The sequence below is a fragment of the Kogia breviceps genome, chromosome 4 (genome assembly GCF_026419965.1).
Source record: "Kogia breviceps isolate mKogBre1 chromosome 4, mKogBre1 haplotype 1, whole genome shotgun sequence".
Classification (NCBI taxonomy): Eukaryota; Metazoa; Chordata; class Mammalia; order Artiodactyla; family Physeteridae; genus Kogia; species Kogia breviceps.
The window spans coordinates 115,009,030-115,027,265 of record NC_081313.1 but is presented as its reverse complement, the minus strand read 5'-3'; the positions used below and the strand labels follow the sequence as shown (position 1 = coordinate 115,027,265).

Sequence of the window (18,236 nt, the reverse complement as noted above, 5' to 3'; positions counted from 1 at the left end):
TTATTTAACTAGTCCTCTCTCTCTTTTTTTTTTTTTTTTGCGGTACGCGGGCCTCTCACTGTTGTGGCCTCTCCCGCTGCGGAGCACAGGCTCCGGACGTGCAGGCTCAGCGGCCATGGCTCACGGGCCCAGCCGCTCCGCGGCATGTGGGATCTTCCCAGACCCGGGCACGAACCCGTGTCCCCTGCATCGGCAGGCGGACTCTCAACCACTGCGCCACCAGGGAAGCCCCATAACTAGTCCTCTCTTGATGAACATTAATGTTACCAGTTTTTTTCTTTCACATAAAATGCTTTAGCAAGAATTATTTTATGTAATATTTTGGAGTAAACTTGCTGCTTTGTAAGTAATAGTGAGCTTGTACCTGTAAGGTACCATCTTAGTAGCATAAAGTAGCTGAAAGAGAGTGAGCATTAAAAAAAGATACTGCCAAATTGCTGTCCAAAAGAGGAACTACTTTTAAGGTCGACGATGGCCTTCTGATAAGTCTTAATACCCCTCGCGGAGGTGGACACAGCATGGCTCTGCCCGGCTGGAGCACGACCTCTTTCCACCCTATTTGATTTCCTGTTTGGAATGGGCCTTTCTCTTCCTGCTGTGGCAGTCCCTTCTGCTTCCTCTGGGTCCAGTTTCCCCTTCAGGGTTATGCCCCCAGATTTTTGCTGTGATATATATTATTCTGGGCTGGGGGAGGGTGAGCCCCATAGTTAGAAGCTGACTGCTCAGACCCTTGCCCCCAGTTGATGGTATCATAGTTCTCCTGGGTAACTGGGAAAAGGACCCTAGTATTTTGCACAGACTGTTTATTTTTCTTTTTTAAAAAAATTTTTATGGGAGTATAGTTGCTTTACAATGTTGTGTTAGTTTCTACTGTACAGCAAAGTGAATCAGCTATACGTATACACATATCCCCTCTTTTTTGGACTTCCTTCCCACTTAGGTCACCACAGAGCATTGAGTAGAGGTCCCTGTGCTATACAGCAGGTTCTCATTAGTTATCTATTTTATACATAGTATCAACAGTGCATATATGTCAATCCCAATCTCCCACTTCATCCCAGCCCTCCCCCTTGGTATCCATATGTTTGTTCTCTATGTCTGTGTCTCTATTTCTGCTTTGTAAATACGATTGTCTATACCAATATTTTCAGATTCCAAATATGCATTAATATATACTATTTGTTTTTCTCTTTCTGACTGACTTCACTCCGTATGACAGTCTCTATGTCCATCCACGTCTCTACAAATGACCCAATTTTGTTCCTTTTTATGGCCGCGTGATATTCCATTGTATATATATATGTACCACATCTTCTTTATCCATTCCTCTGTCGATGGACATTTAGGTTGTTTCCATGTCCTGGCTGTTGTAAATAGTACTGCAGTGAACACTGGGGTGCATGTGTCTTTTTGAGTTATGGTTTTCTCTGGGTATATGCCCAACTGTGGGATTGCTGGGTCATATGGTAATTCTATTTTTAACTTTTTAAGGAAACTCCATACTGTTTGCCACAATGGCTGTATCAATTTACATTCCCACCAACAGTGAAAGAAGGTTCCTTTTTCTCCACACCCTCTCCAGCATTTATTGTTTGTAGATTTTGTGATGATGGCCATTCTGATCAGTGTGAGGTGATATCTCACTGTAGTTTTGATTTGCATTTCTCTAATAATTAGTGATGTTGAGCATCTTTTCATGTGCCTGTTGGCCATCTGTATGTCTTCTTTGGAGAAATGTCTATTTGGATCTTATGCCCATTTTTTGATTGGGTTGCTTGTTTTTTTGATATTGAACTGCATGAGCTGTTTGTATATTTTTGGAGATTAATCCTTTGTCACTTGCTTCGTTTGCAAATATTTTCTCCCATTCTGAAGGTTGTCTTTTTATCTTGTTTATGGTTTCCTTTGCTGTGCAAAAGGTTTTAAGTTTAATTAGCTCCCATTTGTTTATTTTTGTTTTTATTCTCATTACTCTAGGAGGTGGGTCAAAAAAGATCTTGCTGTAATTTCTGTCAAAGAGTGTTCTGCCTATGTTTTCCTCTAAGAGTTTTATAGTGCCTGGCCTTCCATTTAGGTCTTTAATCCATTTTGAGTTTATTTTTGTGTGTGGGTGGTGTTAGGGAGTGTTCTAATTTCATTCTTTTACATGTAGCTGTTCAGTTTTCCCAGCACCACTATTGAAGAGGCTGTCTTTGCTCCATTGTACATTCTGGCCTCCTTTGTCATAAATTAGGCGACCATATGTGTGTGGGTTTATCTCTGGACTTTCTATCCTGTTCCATTGATCTATATTTTTGTTTTTGTGCCAGTACCATATTGTCTTGATTACTGTAGGTTTGTAGTATAGTCTGAAGTCAGGGAGCCTGATTTTTCCAGCTCTGTTTTTCTTTCTCAAGATTGCTTTGGCTATTCGGAGTCTTTTGTGTTTCCATACAAATTGTAAAATTTTTTGTTCTAGTTCTGTGAAAAATGCCATTGGTACTTTGATAGGGATTGCATTGAATCTGTAGATTGCTTTGGGTGGTGTAGTCATTTTCACAGTATTGATTCTTCCAATCCAAGAATATGGTATATCTTGCTGTCTGTGTCGTCTTTGGTTTCTTTCATCAGTATCTTATAGGCCTTTTGTCTCCCTAGGTAGGTTTATTCCTAGGTATTTTAGTCTTTTTGTTGCAGTGGTAAATGGGATTGTTTCCTTAATTTGTCTTTCTGATCTTTTGTTGTTAGTGTATAAGAATGCAGGAGATTTCTGTGTATTAATTTTGTATCCTGCAACTTCTTATATCTCACTGTTATTGTTTCCAGGGACTGCTTAATATTTAACTTCAGAGGCTTGGGCCCAGGTTTATGGGGACTTTGTTGTTTGGTAATTGGATGGCCATGCACTGGACCATCAGCAGAGCTGGTTGGGAGGGATATTAATGGGACCCTGTTAATGAAATGGCAATTAAAATTCTTTGGACATTTTGTTCACATCAGTCTGCCAAAGCTGAGCTGAAACCCTCCAGCCATGGGATGGAAAAGCCATCTAATTTCACGTGTTTATGGAGAAATGGCCTTTTTTTCGATTGATGGAGTCATTTGAGACCATGGAATGAAGTAATTAAACTAAAGGCAGCAAAAAACTTTGACAAAGCATTTTAAAACACACGAACCTCTGACTCACTGAGGGTCATCTTGTGAAATTGCTGCCTCCAACTTGGCATCATAAAGTAATAATGGTGGTGATGATCATGGAGTTTCTACCATTTCTGAACACTTGCAAGGTGCCAGGCATGGTGCTGCACACTTCATAACTATAAGAGGCCACATAACTGTCAGAAGTAGTTATTACTTTCCCAACTTATAGATGAAGAAATGGAAACCCCAGAGAAGTTTAGTAACTTGCTCCAGATCACGTAGTTTGTGAGTGGCAATGCCAAGATTCATGATGAGGCTGTCTGTCTCCAGGGCCTGTGCTCTGAGCCCACTGTTTATTTTCACATCTTCCCAGGCTAGTTCAGCCTCTCTGTCCATGGTGGTTGCCTCATTCCTACCTCTGCTTCTACCTTGAAGGTGGCAAGTGGAGCATTAGTGCAGACGCAGGTATTTTTTGTTGTTAGTTGTTCTCCTTTTGGGATTTTAGGAAACTTCCCTGTTCCTTCCATACTCTAGAGAACAGGGAACTTTGTTGTTGAATCAGTAGCACTGATTACTGGGTAGTTTTGATATAGCCCTTTGCTCTGTGTGTGTGATAGAGAGAAAGGGGAGGTACAACATATATACTTCTGGAATTAGGTCGACATGGAAAGAGAGCTTGTATCCCACCATCCCAGGGAGAGTGGAGTCAGTGAAATTTAGAGTCTGAGGGCTGGTGGTCGTGACCCCTTGTGGGAAGAGGTCAAGGTAGATCTGTGTTACTTCTCTGTGGGAGCTGAGCCTTCTCCCTGGAGCAAGGAAACTGTGGGCCCTGAAAGCCAAATATTGATTCAAGAAAGCTAACCTCTGCCCTCCCAAAATAGGGTAAGGGAGAGAGAAATTTAAATCAGCTGTTTTCTTTCTTTACCTTGCTAAAATGTTTTGATTCTGTTTTTGTGTCCACCTGTGTCAGCCATTCTTTCCTGAGGGCATGATCGGTGGTTCCATTCAGAGGCACTCATACCTTTTTTGCTGGGGCCACTGGCCCTGGAATAACAGGGTTCATTTTGTCTCTGCAGGTCAAAGAAGTCATAGATGGGTTATTGTCTGGGCTTGTAGTTTAGATGAACCTGATCAAAGGCTTAGGTTTATTTCATCCCATCAAGAGGGAGGAATGGACTTGGGACTTGCTTGAGAGGTTGCCTGAGCCCTAGGCAGTCCTGCAGAATGGACAAGGAAGCACGGTAATTTCAGAGCTCAACATCTGCAGACATTGTCCTGGACACTGAGGATTCACAGTCACACAGACAGACTCAAATAAGACAGACCCTGCCCTCATGGCACTCATAGTCCCAGTAGGAGAGGAAGACCTCAGGTGGTAAGACAGGTTGACTAGCAGTATGAAAATTTTAATTTCCTATTTGGGTGGCTTTGGGAACGCAGAAGAATATCATATCATCTAGCCTGGAAGACAGGTGGATTAGAGAAAGATTTTAATCCAAGGGTTGGGTCTGATATTTGAATCCAGGTCTGATGCCAAAATGTTTAGAACACTACTACTCTAAGATTTTTTTTTTTTTAAATATCTTTAGATTCCTGTTCCTTTCTCTCTGCAGTATCCCTAAGAGGGATTCTTAGGGTGCTCTGATGTCTATATTGAATTTTACCAAAATGGCCTGCTCAGGACAAGTTTTTATTATCTTGAGGACTATAATACTTATCAGAGTGTTTGTTATTATATTCAGACAGCCTTAATTTCAAAACCTGGCTCTACCACTTTACTGCCGTATGATACAAGGCTCATAACTTAGGCTTTCCAAGCCTCCATTTCTCCATCTGTAAAATGGAGATGTTGATATTCACTTCAGCTGGGCTTTTGGAAGATATAAGTGACATAATATATGTAAAATATCTAGTACAGTGTTAGCTGGGTTTTTTTGCGGTACGCAGGCCTCTCACTGTTATGGCCTCTTCCATTGAGGAGCACAGGCTCCAGACGCGCAGGCTCAGCGGCCATAGCTCACGGGCCCAGCCGCTCCGCTGCATGTGGGATCTTCCCTGACTGGGGCACAAACCCGTGTCCCCTGCATCGGCAGGCAGACTCTCAACCACTGTGCCACCAGGGAAGCCCACAGTGTTAGCTGTTTTTAGCAAAAGCCATTAACTTTTTCCAGGCCTGCTTCCTTGAAAAGACCCAATTATGCCCCCTTTCCTAGGAATGTGCCACCCAATTTCCTCATCCTTTCAACCTTGGGAAGATATGTGTGTGTTGCTTGCTGGGGAAAGGATTTGCAGTTGTCTGGTGCCCCTCCCCTTCTCCAAAATTTCTCATCCAAATGGACAGGAACAGATCCATTAATGTTTCATTAATCAAAACTTGGATTTTTTTTTTTTTTTGGAGAAGGAAGGCTTTATTATTATTTTCAGCAAGTAGGGAGAACCCTGGAGATCTTTCCCAAAGCAGTGTTTCCAAACTTGAATTTTTAAAATATTTATAATAATACTTTTAATTTGAGTATAGAGGGGAAATAAAGAGCCATCTTTTAATCCTGAAATTCTAGACTTACATATTTGTGATCAAACAGTATCTATAAATTTGTATTCTGCATTTTCTCTTAATGTTATGATTTTTTGTTATTATTATAATCTCTTAAATCATGTTTTCCCTCTTTATATTCCATAAGAAAAAAATTAGTCAAATGAAGGGAAAAATTAAATACCTAATAACTTAAAACAACTCACTATTTCCAGTCTAAAACTTGTATCCTAAACAGTGTTTGCTACTTATAGTGAAGCCTGGTTAATTGGCACTCTCAGTCAGAATGGTTAATTAATTGACTTTTTTTTTTCCTGTTTACACTCCTCTCTAAAGGAAAAAAAAGCAAAAAGACAAGAAAAGTTAGAGTTTATTTTGAAGAGTCCCCCTTAAAGGGGCTAGCCCATGGTTAAAAGATACTACGCCCCTGCATATTTCACCCATCCCCCAAGACTGAGCCTTGCCTGCCTCTCCTGCATCTCTGGGAGTCTGGCACAGGATGCTCTATACATATTTGTTAGATGAATGAAGACACAGCCTAGCCTCTAGCTAGACTGAGCTATTGCTCTTCTCTAGTCATGCTCTGAATTTGCCTGCTTTTATTTAACTTGGAGTGCCTCTCCCAGTCATGGCCCTGTGGACTTTGGGTTGAAGTTGCTGGTGCCGTGTTTTACCCTTTTGTAAGCCAGTGGCCTCCTTGTAGGCATCGGCTCTGCTTTCTTCATTTTTTTTTTTAACATCTTGATTGGAGTATAACTGTTTTACAATAGTGTGTTAGTTTCTCCTTTACAACAAAGTGAATCAGTTATACATATACATATGTTCCCATATCTCTTCCCTCTTGCGTTACCCTCTCTCCCACCCTCCCTATCCCACCCCTCTAGGTGGTCACAAAGCACAGAGGTGATCTCCCTGTGCTATGCTAGTGTATATATGTCCCTGCCACTCTCTCACTTCATCACAGCTTACCCTTCCCCCTCCCCTATCCTCAAGTCCATGCTCTAGTAGGTCTGTGTTTTATTCCCGTCCTATCACTAATCTCTTCATGACATTTTTTTTTCTTAGATTCCATATATATGTGTTAGCATACTGTATTTGTTTTTCTCCTTCTGACTTACTTCACTCTGTATGACAGACTCCAGGTCTATCCACCTCATTACAAATAACTCAGTTTCATTTCTTTTTATGGTTGAGTAATATTCCATTGCATATATGTGCCACATCTTCTTTATCCAGTCATCTATTGATGGACACTTAGGTTGCTTCTATGTCCTGGCTATTGTAAACAGAGCTGCAATGAACATTTTGGTACATGACTCTTTGAATTATGGTTTTCTCAGGGTATATGCCCAGTAGTGGGATTGCAGGGTCGTATGGTAGTTCTAGTTGTAGTTTTTTAAGGAACCTCCATACTGTTCTCCATAGTGGCTGTATCAATTTACATTCCCACCAGCAGTGCAAGAGTGTTCCCTTTTCTCCACACCCTCTCCAGCATTTATTGTTTCTAGATTTTTTGATGATGGCCATTCTGACTGGTGTGAGATGATATCTCATTGTAGTTTTGATTTGCATTTCTCTAATGATTAATGATGTTGAGCATTCTTGCATGTGTTTGTTGGCAATCTGTATATCTTCTTTGGAGAAATGTCTATTTAGGTCTTCTGCCCATTTTTGGATTGGGTTGTTTGTTTTTTTGTTATTGAGCTGCATGAGTTGCTTATAAATTTTGGAGATTAATCCTTTGTCAGTTGCTTCATTTGCAACTATTTTCTCCCATTCTGAGGGTAGTCTTTTGGTCTCGTTTATGGTATCCTTTGCTGTGCAAAAGCTTTTAAGTTTCATTAGGTCCCATTTGTTTGTTTTTATTTCCATTTTTCTAGGAGATGGGTCAAAAAGGATCTTGCTGTGATTTATGTCATAGAGTGTTCTGCCTATGTTTTTTTTTTTTTTTTTTTTTTTTTTTTTTTTTTTAACATCTTTATTGGAGTATAATTGTTTTACAATAGTGTGTTAGTTTTCCCTCTACAACAAACTAAATCAGTTATACATACACACATGCTCCCACATCTCCTCCCTCTTGCATCACCCTCTCTCCCGCCCTCCCTATCCCACCCCCCCAGGCGGTCACAAAGCACAGAGGTGATCTCCCTGTGCTATGCAGCAGCTTCCCACCAGCTATCTAATTTACATTTGATAGTGTATATATGTCCCTGCCACTCCCCCACTTCGTCACAGCCCACCCCTCCCCCTCCCCATATCCTCAAGTCCATGCTCGAGTAAGTCTGTGTTTTATTCCCGTCCTACCACTAACCTCTTCATGACATTTTTTTCCCTTAGAGTCCATATATATGTGTTAGCATACGGTATTTGTTTTTCTCCTTCTGACTTACTTCACTTTGTATGACAGACTCCAGGTCCATCCACCTCATTATAAATAACTCAGTTTCATTTCTTTTTATGGCTGAGTAATATTCCATTGTATATATGTGCCACATCTTCTTTATCCATTCATCTGTTGATGGACACTTAGGTTGCTTCCATGTCCTGGCTATTGTAAATAGAGCTGCAATGAACATTTTGGTACATGAGTCTTTCTGAATTATAGTTTTCTCAGGGTATATGCCCAGTAGTGGGATTGCAGGGTCGTATGGTAGTTCTATTTGTAGTTTTTTAAGGAACCTCCATACTGTTCTCCATAGCGGCTGTATCAATTTACATTCCCACCAGCAGTGCAAGAGGGTTCCCTTTTCTCCACACCCTCTCCAGCATTTATTGTTTCTAGAGTTTTTGATGATGGCCAATCTGACCGGTGTGAGATGATATCTCATTGTAGTTTTGATTTGCATTTCTCTAATGATTAATGAGGTTGAGCATTCTTTCATGTGTTTGTTAGCAATCTGTATATCTTCTTTGGAGAAATGTCTATTTAGTTCTTCTGCCCATTTTTGGATTGGGTTGTTTGTTTTTTTGTTATTGAGCTGCATGAGTTGCTTATAAATTTTGGAAATTAATCCTTTGTCAGTTGCTTCATTTGCAAATATTTTCTCCCATTCTGAGAGTTGTCTTTTGGTCTTGTTTATGGTATCCTTTGCTGTGCAAAAGCTTTTAAGTTTCATTAGGTCCCATTTGTTTATTTGTGTTTTTATTTCCATTTCTCTAGGAGATGGGTCAAAAAGGATCTTGCTGTGATTTATGTCGTATAGTGTTCTGCCTATGTTTTCCTCTAAGAGTTTGATAGTGTCTGGCCTTACATTTAGGTCTTTAACTCATTTTGAGTTTATTTTTGTGTGTGGTGTTAGGGAGTGTGCTAATTTCATACTTTTACATGTAGCTGTCCAGTTTTCCCAGCACCACTATTGAAGAGGCTGTCTTTGCTCCACTGTATATCCTTCCCTCCTTTATCAAAGATAAGGTGACCATATGTGTGTGGTTTTATCTCTGGGCTTTCTATCCTGTTCCATTGATCTGTATTTCTGTTTTTGTGCCAGTACCATACTGTCTTGATTACTGTAGTCTTGTAGTATAGTCTGAAGTCAGGGAGCCTGATTCCTCCAGCTCCATTTTTCATTCTCAAGATTGCTTTGGCTATTCGGGGTCTTTTGTGTTTCCATACAAATTGTGAAATTTTTTGTTCTAGTTCTGTAAAACATGCCAGTGGTAATTTGATAGGGATTGCATCGAATCTGTAGATTGCTTTGGGTAGTAGAGTCATTTTCACAATGTTGATTCTTCCAATCCAAGAACATGGTATATTTCTCCACCTATTTGTATCATGTTTGATTTCTTTCATCAGTGTCTTATAGTTTTCTGCATATAAGTCTTTTGTCTCCTTAGGTAGGTTTATTCCTAGATATTTTATTCTTTTTGTTGTAACGGTAAATGGGAGTGTTTTCTTAATTTCACTCTCAGATTTTTCATCATTAGTGTATAAGAATGCCAGAGATTTCTGTGCATTAATTTTGTATCCTGCTACTTTACCAAATTCATTGATTAGCTCTAGTAGTTTTCTGGTAGCATCCTTAGGATTCTCTATGTATAGTATCATGTCATCTGCAAACAGAGACAGCTTTACTTCTTCTTTTCCTATTTGGATTCCTTTTATTTCTTTTTTTTCTCTGATTGCTGTGGCTAGAACTTCCAAAACTATTTGTTGAATAAGCGTGTTGAGAGTGGGCAACCTTGTCTTGTTCCTGATCTTAGTGGGAATGGTTTCAGTTTTTCACCATTGAGAACAATGCTGGCTGTGGGTTTGTCATATATGGCCTTTATTATGTTGAGGAAAGTTACCTCTATGCCTACTTTGTGCTGCTTTCTTCATTTTTGAAGAAACGCTGTATTTGGCACATCATGTATGAACAGTTATTGAGCACTTACAACGGTCTTAGGAAATGTGAGTTACATATATTTGCTTATCTAATGCCCATAGCACCTCTATGAGATAGGTGCTATTATTCGCTCTATTTAATAGATGAGAATATTGAAGCCTTCAGTATTCTCATCTGAAGAAATTGAGTAACTTATATCACTAGAAAGTTTGTGGAACTCAGTGGAATAAAGTGGGTCTCTTAAGACCTTTGAGGTCCACAGCCTTGCCTGAAGGACCTGCAGTCTCAAAGGATGACTCTGATGCTGTGGAAACGCTTCTCTGTTTGACTCTGATACTGTGGAAATGCTTCTCTGTTGGAGAGCAGTGCTGCCCACAGAACTGGACTTCGTGACTCAGGAACATGGGTGCATAATATTCCTCCTTCATTTCTAAAGAGTTTCTTATAGATCTCAAAATAGGCTAATATATATTATCATATTTGAACTTCAAAACAACCTGGAGACTGAGGTCAGGCATTACCATCCCATTTTATGATTCATGAAGCCAAAGCCTGGAAAGAAGTGACTGTAAGAGGTGGAGCTGGGACTCGAACCCAGGTCTTCTGATTGTTAGCCACAGTTTGTCACTACATTCTCCCTTAATACATTCACAGCAAAGCAAATCAAATTTAAAAAAATCTCCAAACAAACAAACGATTGTTAAAGGTAGAAGCTGATTCTCAGGGTGGTATCTTCTGGTAGCACAGTGGGTTCTTTCCAGGAAGAGGCTGGGAAGAGCGCTGACTTGAGTACAAAGTCTTCTGGGGAACTCCTGTTTCCCAGGAAACTGAGTTAGCCAGAGCATCCTGTTCCTGTTTTTTTCTATCCTGTTGTGTCTTGAGTGTTGCTAACAGAAAGGGGTCTCTGATCCTCAGACTCTGGGCCCTCTGCCCTCAGACCAAAGGGGGAAGGGAAGGAGTTTTTGTCTGGGCCCCCTTCTTTGTGTCTTCCTGCTCATGCCTCACAAATCTCCTGGATCTTGGGGTGCCAGCCCTGGGTGAGAAGCTCCTGCCCAATACCTCCCTTGTTGCCTCCTCCCCACCAGATGCTCCTTCCTGGGAGGATTTCTGAAGGTTTTCAGTGGGAGGTTCCTGATGGGCAAATAAGCAGCTGACTTCAGAGAGAAGGGACCCAGATTCACATCCTGCAATGCCCCAGAGTGTGAGAGATGGGGAGGAGTGGGGGGCTGACTACTTCCTGCCTTGGTTTATCTTTGAGGACTTCTGGTTTGTTCACCAAGTCACCTAGGATACACATCACTGCACTTCTATCTTCCTCCTTTTCAAAACCCAAGCTCATCTACTTTTGGCTTTCTGAGCTCTGAGGAAGAATTCCTTACAGCTCAGAATTTTACTTTCTCACCTCCTCCTGTTCTTTTCACTCCTCCAAATGTTAGGTTTTTCAGTCAACCAAAGATAAAGGTGGGAAGACCAGGTATGGCTCTGGGCCACAGGGATGTAGGCACTGGTTTGCCTGACTCACCTGCTGAGCTCAGCCGAGGCTAGTCCACAGAGCCTCCCTGTCCTATATTTTGTCAGCTTTCTCTCTGCTGTTTCTTGGGTGTTGCCAACACATTGGGAGACTCTGGTCCAAAGACTTCTTGGGCTAGAAAGAGTGTATAGGGAGAATCCTGTTACTTTCCAAGCCTCTGAGCCAAGAATGAATTCCCATTGTCCAAAGAAAATTGTTCACTGGCTTTTATTTAAAAATCTTTAGGAATGGACACTTTAAAAATCACTATCTAGTCTTAAATATTCCCATAGTTAGGGAGGTGTTTTGAATGTCATACTTAAAATCTATGCTTTAACTAAAGGCTTTTTTCTGTTGACATATAGAGAAGTAAGACCAGCTTCTCACGTTTTGACAGCTGCTTCCATTTGTAAAAGATCTGACTTTTAAATTTGTCTTATCTTGTACAAGCATCCCTGAGCCTCAGGATGGGTGAGCTTTAATTGTGGCTTCAGTTATATCATTAGGCTGGTGGGGAGCAAGTGGGGAGCCCTTTTTGTCCAGTGAAAGATGGAAAAGATTATTTATAACTCAGTCATTGAGAGTAAAGTATTAACATTTAGGGAATCTGGATGAAAGGCATATGGGAATTCTTTGGATCTGAAATTCTTACAACATAAAAAGTTAAAAATTATTTTTGCAAGAAATTATTTAAACCTTAAGTTCTTCGTTTGTTGGGTTTCTAAGAAGTTGATGAGTGTGATTAGCATGCTCTGATTTTCCTTTTCATTGTACAGCTGTGGCAGAGTTGATGTTTCAGCAGCCTCCCAGGCATGGAGGGACTTAGAATCTCACTCCAGGGGCCAGCCAGGCCAAGTGGGGGGTGGGGAGCTTCTGGAATTACCCAAGAAGCTCTCAGGGCAGAGTGGGGCCACCACAGAAGGACGGGGAGAGGCCTGGAGGGCAAGGAGCACACATGGTCCTGGGACGGTGGTGCAGGGTTGTGAGGACCAAGGAAGGAGCAAGGTCTGGGGCAAATATATAGGCTTAGCCACTGTGGACTGTTCCCAGTGGTGGTGGCGCCAGCTGTGTTGGTGCCACACCTGGACAGAAGCTTAGTTGAGCCTTCTTGTGAACCAGGTTCTCACTATAGCAGGCTTGACTTGGGCAAGATGGGATGAACCCTTCTGCCAGCCTTCTAATGTTGACTTCCTACCAGAACCCCCAGAGACTTTGAGCCACACAGCAGTTCTGACCCACTTTTGTTTGGCTGAGCTGCAGGGGGCACCATCTGCAACTCTGCCAGCCTGTGCCTTGAGGGGAAATGAGCTCAGTTAAGTAGGCAGGCCCCTGTGAGGCTTCTCTGCAACACCATTATTAATCTCATGGAGCATGGAAAAAATATAACCTCGCATCTCTCTGCCCCATTTTCCTCTGTGATGATGTTCAGGACAGAGGGTCACACAGGGGGATGCCTTTGCTGCTGAATTAAGAGGCTGGTTTCCTTCCAGCCAGGATGTCTGCCTTTCTCTCTGCCTCCTGCCTCCCCCAGAGCTCCCAGGACTCTGCTCTGAATCCCACAGATTGTCATGGTCTTGGTTCATGGAAGGGCAGGAGTGTGTTATAACTTTGTTTTCTGAACTTCTGCTTTTTTTGGAACAGAGCAGCACTTTCCAGAGGTGATGCTGGGGGAAGAATTTCTTAGCCTAAGTCTGGACCAGGTGTGCAGCTTGATATCCAGTGACAAGCTGACCGTTTCTTCAGAAGAGAAGGTATGACATAGCCCTTCTTTGAAACAGGAGCCTCTCTCGTGAGGTGGTCATGGGAAGGACTTGTGGTTCAATGAGACCTTTTCTTTTTTTCAAATAAAAAAAAAATCTTAATTTTTTTGTCCCTTTGTTTTTTTTGTTTTAAAAAAGGCTTTCTGGCCCACGACCACTACATTCACTTTATGGACCCTTTAAAGAAGGAGTAATGGTGATGATGATGTTGGTGACAAAGCTGCCTCCCTTTCTTAAACGTTTATAGTTTGCCAAGCCCTGTGCTAAGTGCTTGATGTTCTTCAGTTCGCTCAGCCTTCACCTCAGCCATGTGAAGCAGGCATCGCTGTTGTCCTCACATTACAGATGAGGAAACAGATTCAGAGGATTTAATTAGCTTGTTCAAGGTCACTCAGCTGGTTTGCATGTCACCTGGTCTTAACCCTAGTCCCACATGGCCTCTTGTGAGTATCACTGAGCATTTAAGCCAGAGCAGACCTTTGGGGAACATCTACTCCGATAGGGAATTGGAATTTTTACTGATGAGGAAACCGAGCCCCAAAGAGGGGATAGAAACTGCTGAAGGTCACACACAGTTTTTCGGTGGCCAAGCCAGGACTAGAACCCAGGTCTCCTGACCCCAGTCCCCTGACTCACTGACCACACACCTCTTCCTCTGTGCTAGAAGCTTGACTTCTGACCCTGCTTTACCTGACCTGTGACTGCTGATCTATCCTACTTCCCAGCCTTCCTTATCTCTGATCCTATGCTAGGAATATTCTCTACTTCCCCCTTCACCTGGTTGAATTCCCAAACAGTTCAGATTTTTCTTCTACCAGGAAGAATTTCTTTACTCCAGGAGATTCAGTCTACTATACTGGAAATAATATATGCTTCCATGTTGGCCACTGGGGCCCAAATCTCATCTCTAATATTTACAAATCAGTTATGTGACCTTGGGCAAGATATTTTGCTTCTCCATCTATTTCCTCATTTGTAAAGTGTGGGTGGTAATAGAACATGTTCCACAGGGTGGTTGTGGGGATTGAATGGGATAAGTTATAGAAAATGCCTAGTATAGTACCTGCTACCTAGTGGGTGCCTAGTCAGTGTTAGCTGAATTGATTATTGACTGTGCATCTGGAATTAATCCCTTTTTCCTCTGGGATAACACTTAACCTTGTTCTGCTTTATATTGTAGTTAGTTCTGAGCTGGTCTTACCTTCTCCACTCACTTGTGAGTTCCCTGATGGGAGGGACCACACCTTACTCACCTCTTCAGCCTCAGAGATGCTCAGTAAATGTTTCTTGAATTGTCCTAGTCCAATCTTAGCATCCAAGCTTTAGGCCCTTTCCTGAGGGAATATTCAAGGAAAAGCCCTTGAGAAGGATTTTATGTTGGAGATGAGAGTGCATCCAAGGTACATGTCCAGAGAATGGGTGTGAAATTCACAAGCCCCTGCCTGTTGTCCAGCAAAAGTTTGATCAAGAGGAAAAGCAGTTGTCAGTTGGAACTATGGGCTGTCCTGAGACTTCAGGGGGATCCCCAGAAGGTGACTGGCACAAGCTGGACCCTTCTGTAGGCTTAGGGAGGTCTCTGCTTCCATTAGCTGATGTGAAACAGCACCTCCAGGGGAAAGAATGCTTCTGGCCAGGCCACAGGCCCCTTCCTGCCCCAGCCTCAGAAATGGAGAGGCTTTCCTCGCTTCTTGCTAAGTTTGTGTACTTTCTTCTCTGGACTGTGCTACCAAATTGGCACAATTTGACGGAATGAACCAGTCATTTGGCTGCTGTTGGCCAGTTTAGGGTCTGCTTGATCATGTCCTCAAGTGTAGTTTGAGAAATTGGAAGCAGGCACATAAGTAGCAGGATTTGAATCAACTTAGGGTGTTGGATTGAGAGGGAGACCCTTCTGTCTTAAATTCATCCTGGCCCATCCTTCTCTGGGATCACAGTAAGTTTTAGGTGAGGGCTTATCTATGCGTGCTATGCCAGGACAGGGGTGGAGGTGGGTTGTTAATAGGGAGGGGCATTATAGTGCCCTGGAAACCACTTGGGTTTTGGACTTGGGCAGAACTGGTTCCATGCTCAGCTTGATGCTTACTGACTGTATGACTTTGAGAAGTCACTGGCTTCTCTGAACCGTAATTTACTTACATTTAAAACTGAAATACTAAAGAGTGACTCCCTTATAGAGTTGTCACAAGGATTAGAGATAATGAGTGAAAAAAGTCAAATACGGTGTTTGATAGGTGCTCAATAAATGGCAGCTATCATTGTAATTATCACAGTTCTCTATTTGGAGGTACCAGTGATAATGGTAATGGTATTGATTTGCCATTGGTAATGGTGAAACAAAGCATGGTGTTAATTGCATCTTTCCAGAAACAAAGAAACATGGCAATAGATAGATGTACACTCTTAAAACTTGTCTATAGTGACTTTCATTTATTCACATGCTTACATATAGGTTCCTCTTTCTGTAGAATCAGTTTGGAGTGTAGGTATTTTTCACATTATTGATGTTGTGTATCATATTTGGTTCTCAGAAGTTATGTGTAACTTCAGAGTTAATGTGATGCTTTTCAGAATGTATATTACTCATGATCTTGAACCCTTTGGTATGTTTAAGGTTAGCTATGTAATTTTGAGTCTTATTAATGAATAGTGAGGTTTGGCCTGCATTTTCTCTTTGGCAAAACCCATATTTTTTTTTCCCCTTAATTGCTCACATATTGCTGGAAGTTAAATAGCTGGAAGCTTTTGACAATTAGATGTTTGTCATTTGAACGCTAACCCTTAAGGCTTTGAAAATTCTGTGATCTGTTCCAAGAGGTTTGGTGATTTCTACTCCCTTTAATTACATTGCGTGTGATAGGTATAATCGCTTGCACGCACAATAGCTTTTTCTTGCGATATAGTGAAAATTTTTGAGTGTATTTGAAGTGGTATCAGGGATCTTCATTTAAGTTAAAATCCAACTGATTTAATGTTAACATTTGAAGAAAATTCAATTGCGTCGGCAGTCAAATGACCTGTATTCAGCGAAATTTACCCTTGAACCGCAGTATCAGTTATATTATGACTTACTTCTCTACCAGCAGCCCACAGGTTTCTTTCAACATATAAAATGCAGCCAGGTTTCAGATGCATCTTAAAACTATGTATCTTCAAATAGAGAAAAGGTGGTATCTTACTATTAATGATGATTTTTAAGTGTCTGTGGCTGGGCCCAGACATCTTGCTTGTTGGAAGTTTGAAAGTATAGGTTCTGCAGCCAGAATAACTGAATTCAATCTTGGCTCCACTACTTAAACAAGCTGAGTGATCTTGGGCCAGTTATTTATCTCCTACCAGAATGTATACAACATGTATAGTCAGGAATTTTGACTATCTTATGGTTGCTGCTAGAGTGGTGTCAGGTCCATGGTAGATACCAAAAAATATTTATTGAAGGAATGAATAAAAGAACCTAGGTCTCAGTTTTCTCATCTGTGAAGGTGGGTAATGATAGTGTAGCATCTTATAGAGCTGTTCTGAGGATGAAATGAGGTGATACATGTAACCATTGACTGGGGCCTTTCCCAAGGGGAAGCTCTTCCCGGGCCCCATATTGGTCTGGGTGGTTGGCGTGACCTGCAGCTCTGTGCCAGGCAGGAGCTGAGGGTGGTAGCTGTCTCTGGGTCGCCAGCACCTCCAGCACCATCTGGGCCTCTATGAGGGCTCAGTTGCTGTTCTTCCTCCAAGAGCACTTGCTTTTGCCCATGACACATCCCCTTCACTACACTCAAGCTCCTTGAGGGCTGTGAGGGTACCTTAGCCATCTCTGTGTCATGCACAGTCCTGACACAGAGGCTTGGGAGGCATTAGGAGGTGCTCAGCAGACGTTCCCCGAGGGAATGAAGAGGCAGACTGGGGCTGGACTCTGAGCCAGGCTGATATTATGGGGATAATTTTAATATTTTTCCAGAGAATAAGGAGAAATGTGGGAACTAGAGGTCGGAGGGAGGCATGGGTCTTTGCCATTTTCTCTCCTGTTTTTCCTCCGTGTGGTTTTTGTTTTAAAATTCCTGTTATTTGAGAGAGGACAAGTGGATGTGGTAGGAATCACAATATCACTAGTTCTTTGGTTAGGACTTTCCTCCCCTCTCCCCTGCTTACCCCTGCCCAGTGAGAGGGAAAACACAGAGAAGCAAGCCCCTCCCAGGCACCTGATTCTTTCCTGTGGGAGGTGTTGCAAGGTTAGAGCTAACCCTGTGAGCAGAAAGCCTGTTTTTTGCATACCCTTTGAGACACGAAGTTCAGCTGTCACCATGGGCAGCCTCATTGACCCAGGGGCAGGGTAAGCAACCTTCCAGGACAAACACTGCAAGGAGAAGAGATATGACTCCTGAATTCTACTGCAGTTTTGCCACTGAGTTGCTGGTTATTGGACTTTTTGGAATCTTTGCTTTCCTAGCTGGTAAATATCTTTCTACTTCTCAAGAATTCCATGCCTTCTTATGAAACACTATTGAGGCTTCTCAGAGTAAGAACTAACGGGGAAATTGCCACATGTTAGATACAGGTCAGGAAGAAATTGGTTGAGTTTCTTCAAAAAATTAGATTAGTGCCAAGTATGTATTATAATGAGAAGAACAGGTTAGTTTCTCTCTGCATGATCACATTTTTATATACTTTTGTCTCCTAAAACTCTCATCAGGGGACAAATTCTGATATTTTATCTCCTAGAAGGATTGAACCTTGTCTCCTGGGATCATTAGTGTTGCAGGCTCTCCTGTCTGAATTCCTAGCCTCTCCCGCCAGCACCGGTGGTCGGTCTGGGGTGTGGGCAGGAGCTCCTCAGCCAGTAGGCTGGGCTTTAGTGCTTGCTGCTGAGGCATCATCCAGCGCCCAAGGAAGTACATCCTGTGCTTAGGCCGAGCTGTTGGCAGCCCTGCCACACTCTGAGGTCAGCATTAGAGTTGCCAAATCCTCAGCCTGCAGACAATGATGTGGCCTGGGCCCCT

At 42.1% G+C, this 18,236-nt stretch overlaps 1 protein-coding gene across 12 annotated transcripts in view; it reads left to right on the top strand.

The window, feature by feature from the left end:
* The window catches only part of KLHL3 (kelch like family member 3), a 124,854-nt gene that overhangs the window by 64,959 nt on the left and 41,659 nt on the right, over positions 1-18,236 (top strand). For 10 of the 12 annotated variants that reach the window (XM_067031681.1, XM_067031686.1, XM_067031684.1 and 7 more), the window contains one exon: positions 13,130-13,239. The exons of 1 other annotated variant lie outside the window; for it this stretch is intronic. In XM_067031681.1, coding sequence (XP_066887782.1) covers positions 13,130-13,239 — 110 coding nt within the window. The remainder of the gene's footprint in view (positions 1-13,129; positions 13,240-18,236) is intronic. One more of the 12 variants, XM_067031683.1, reaches the window with a different exon arrangement.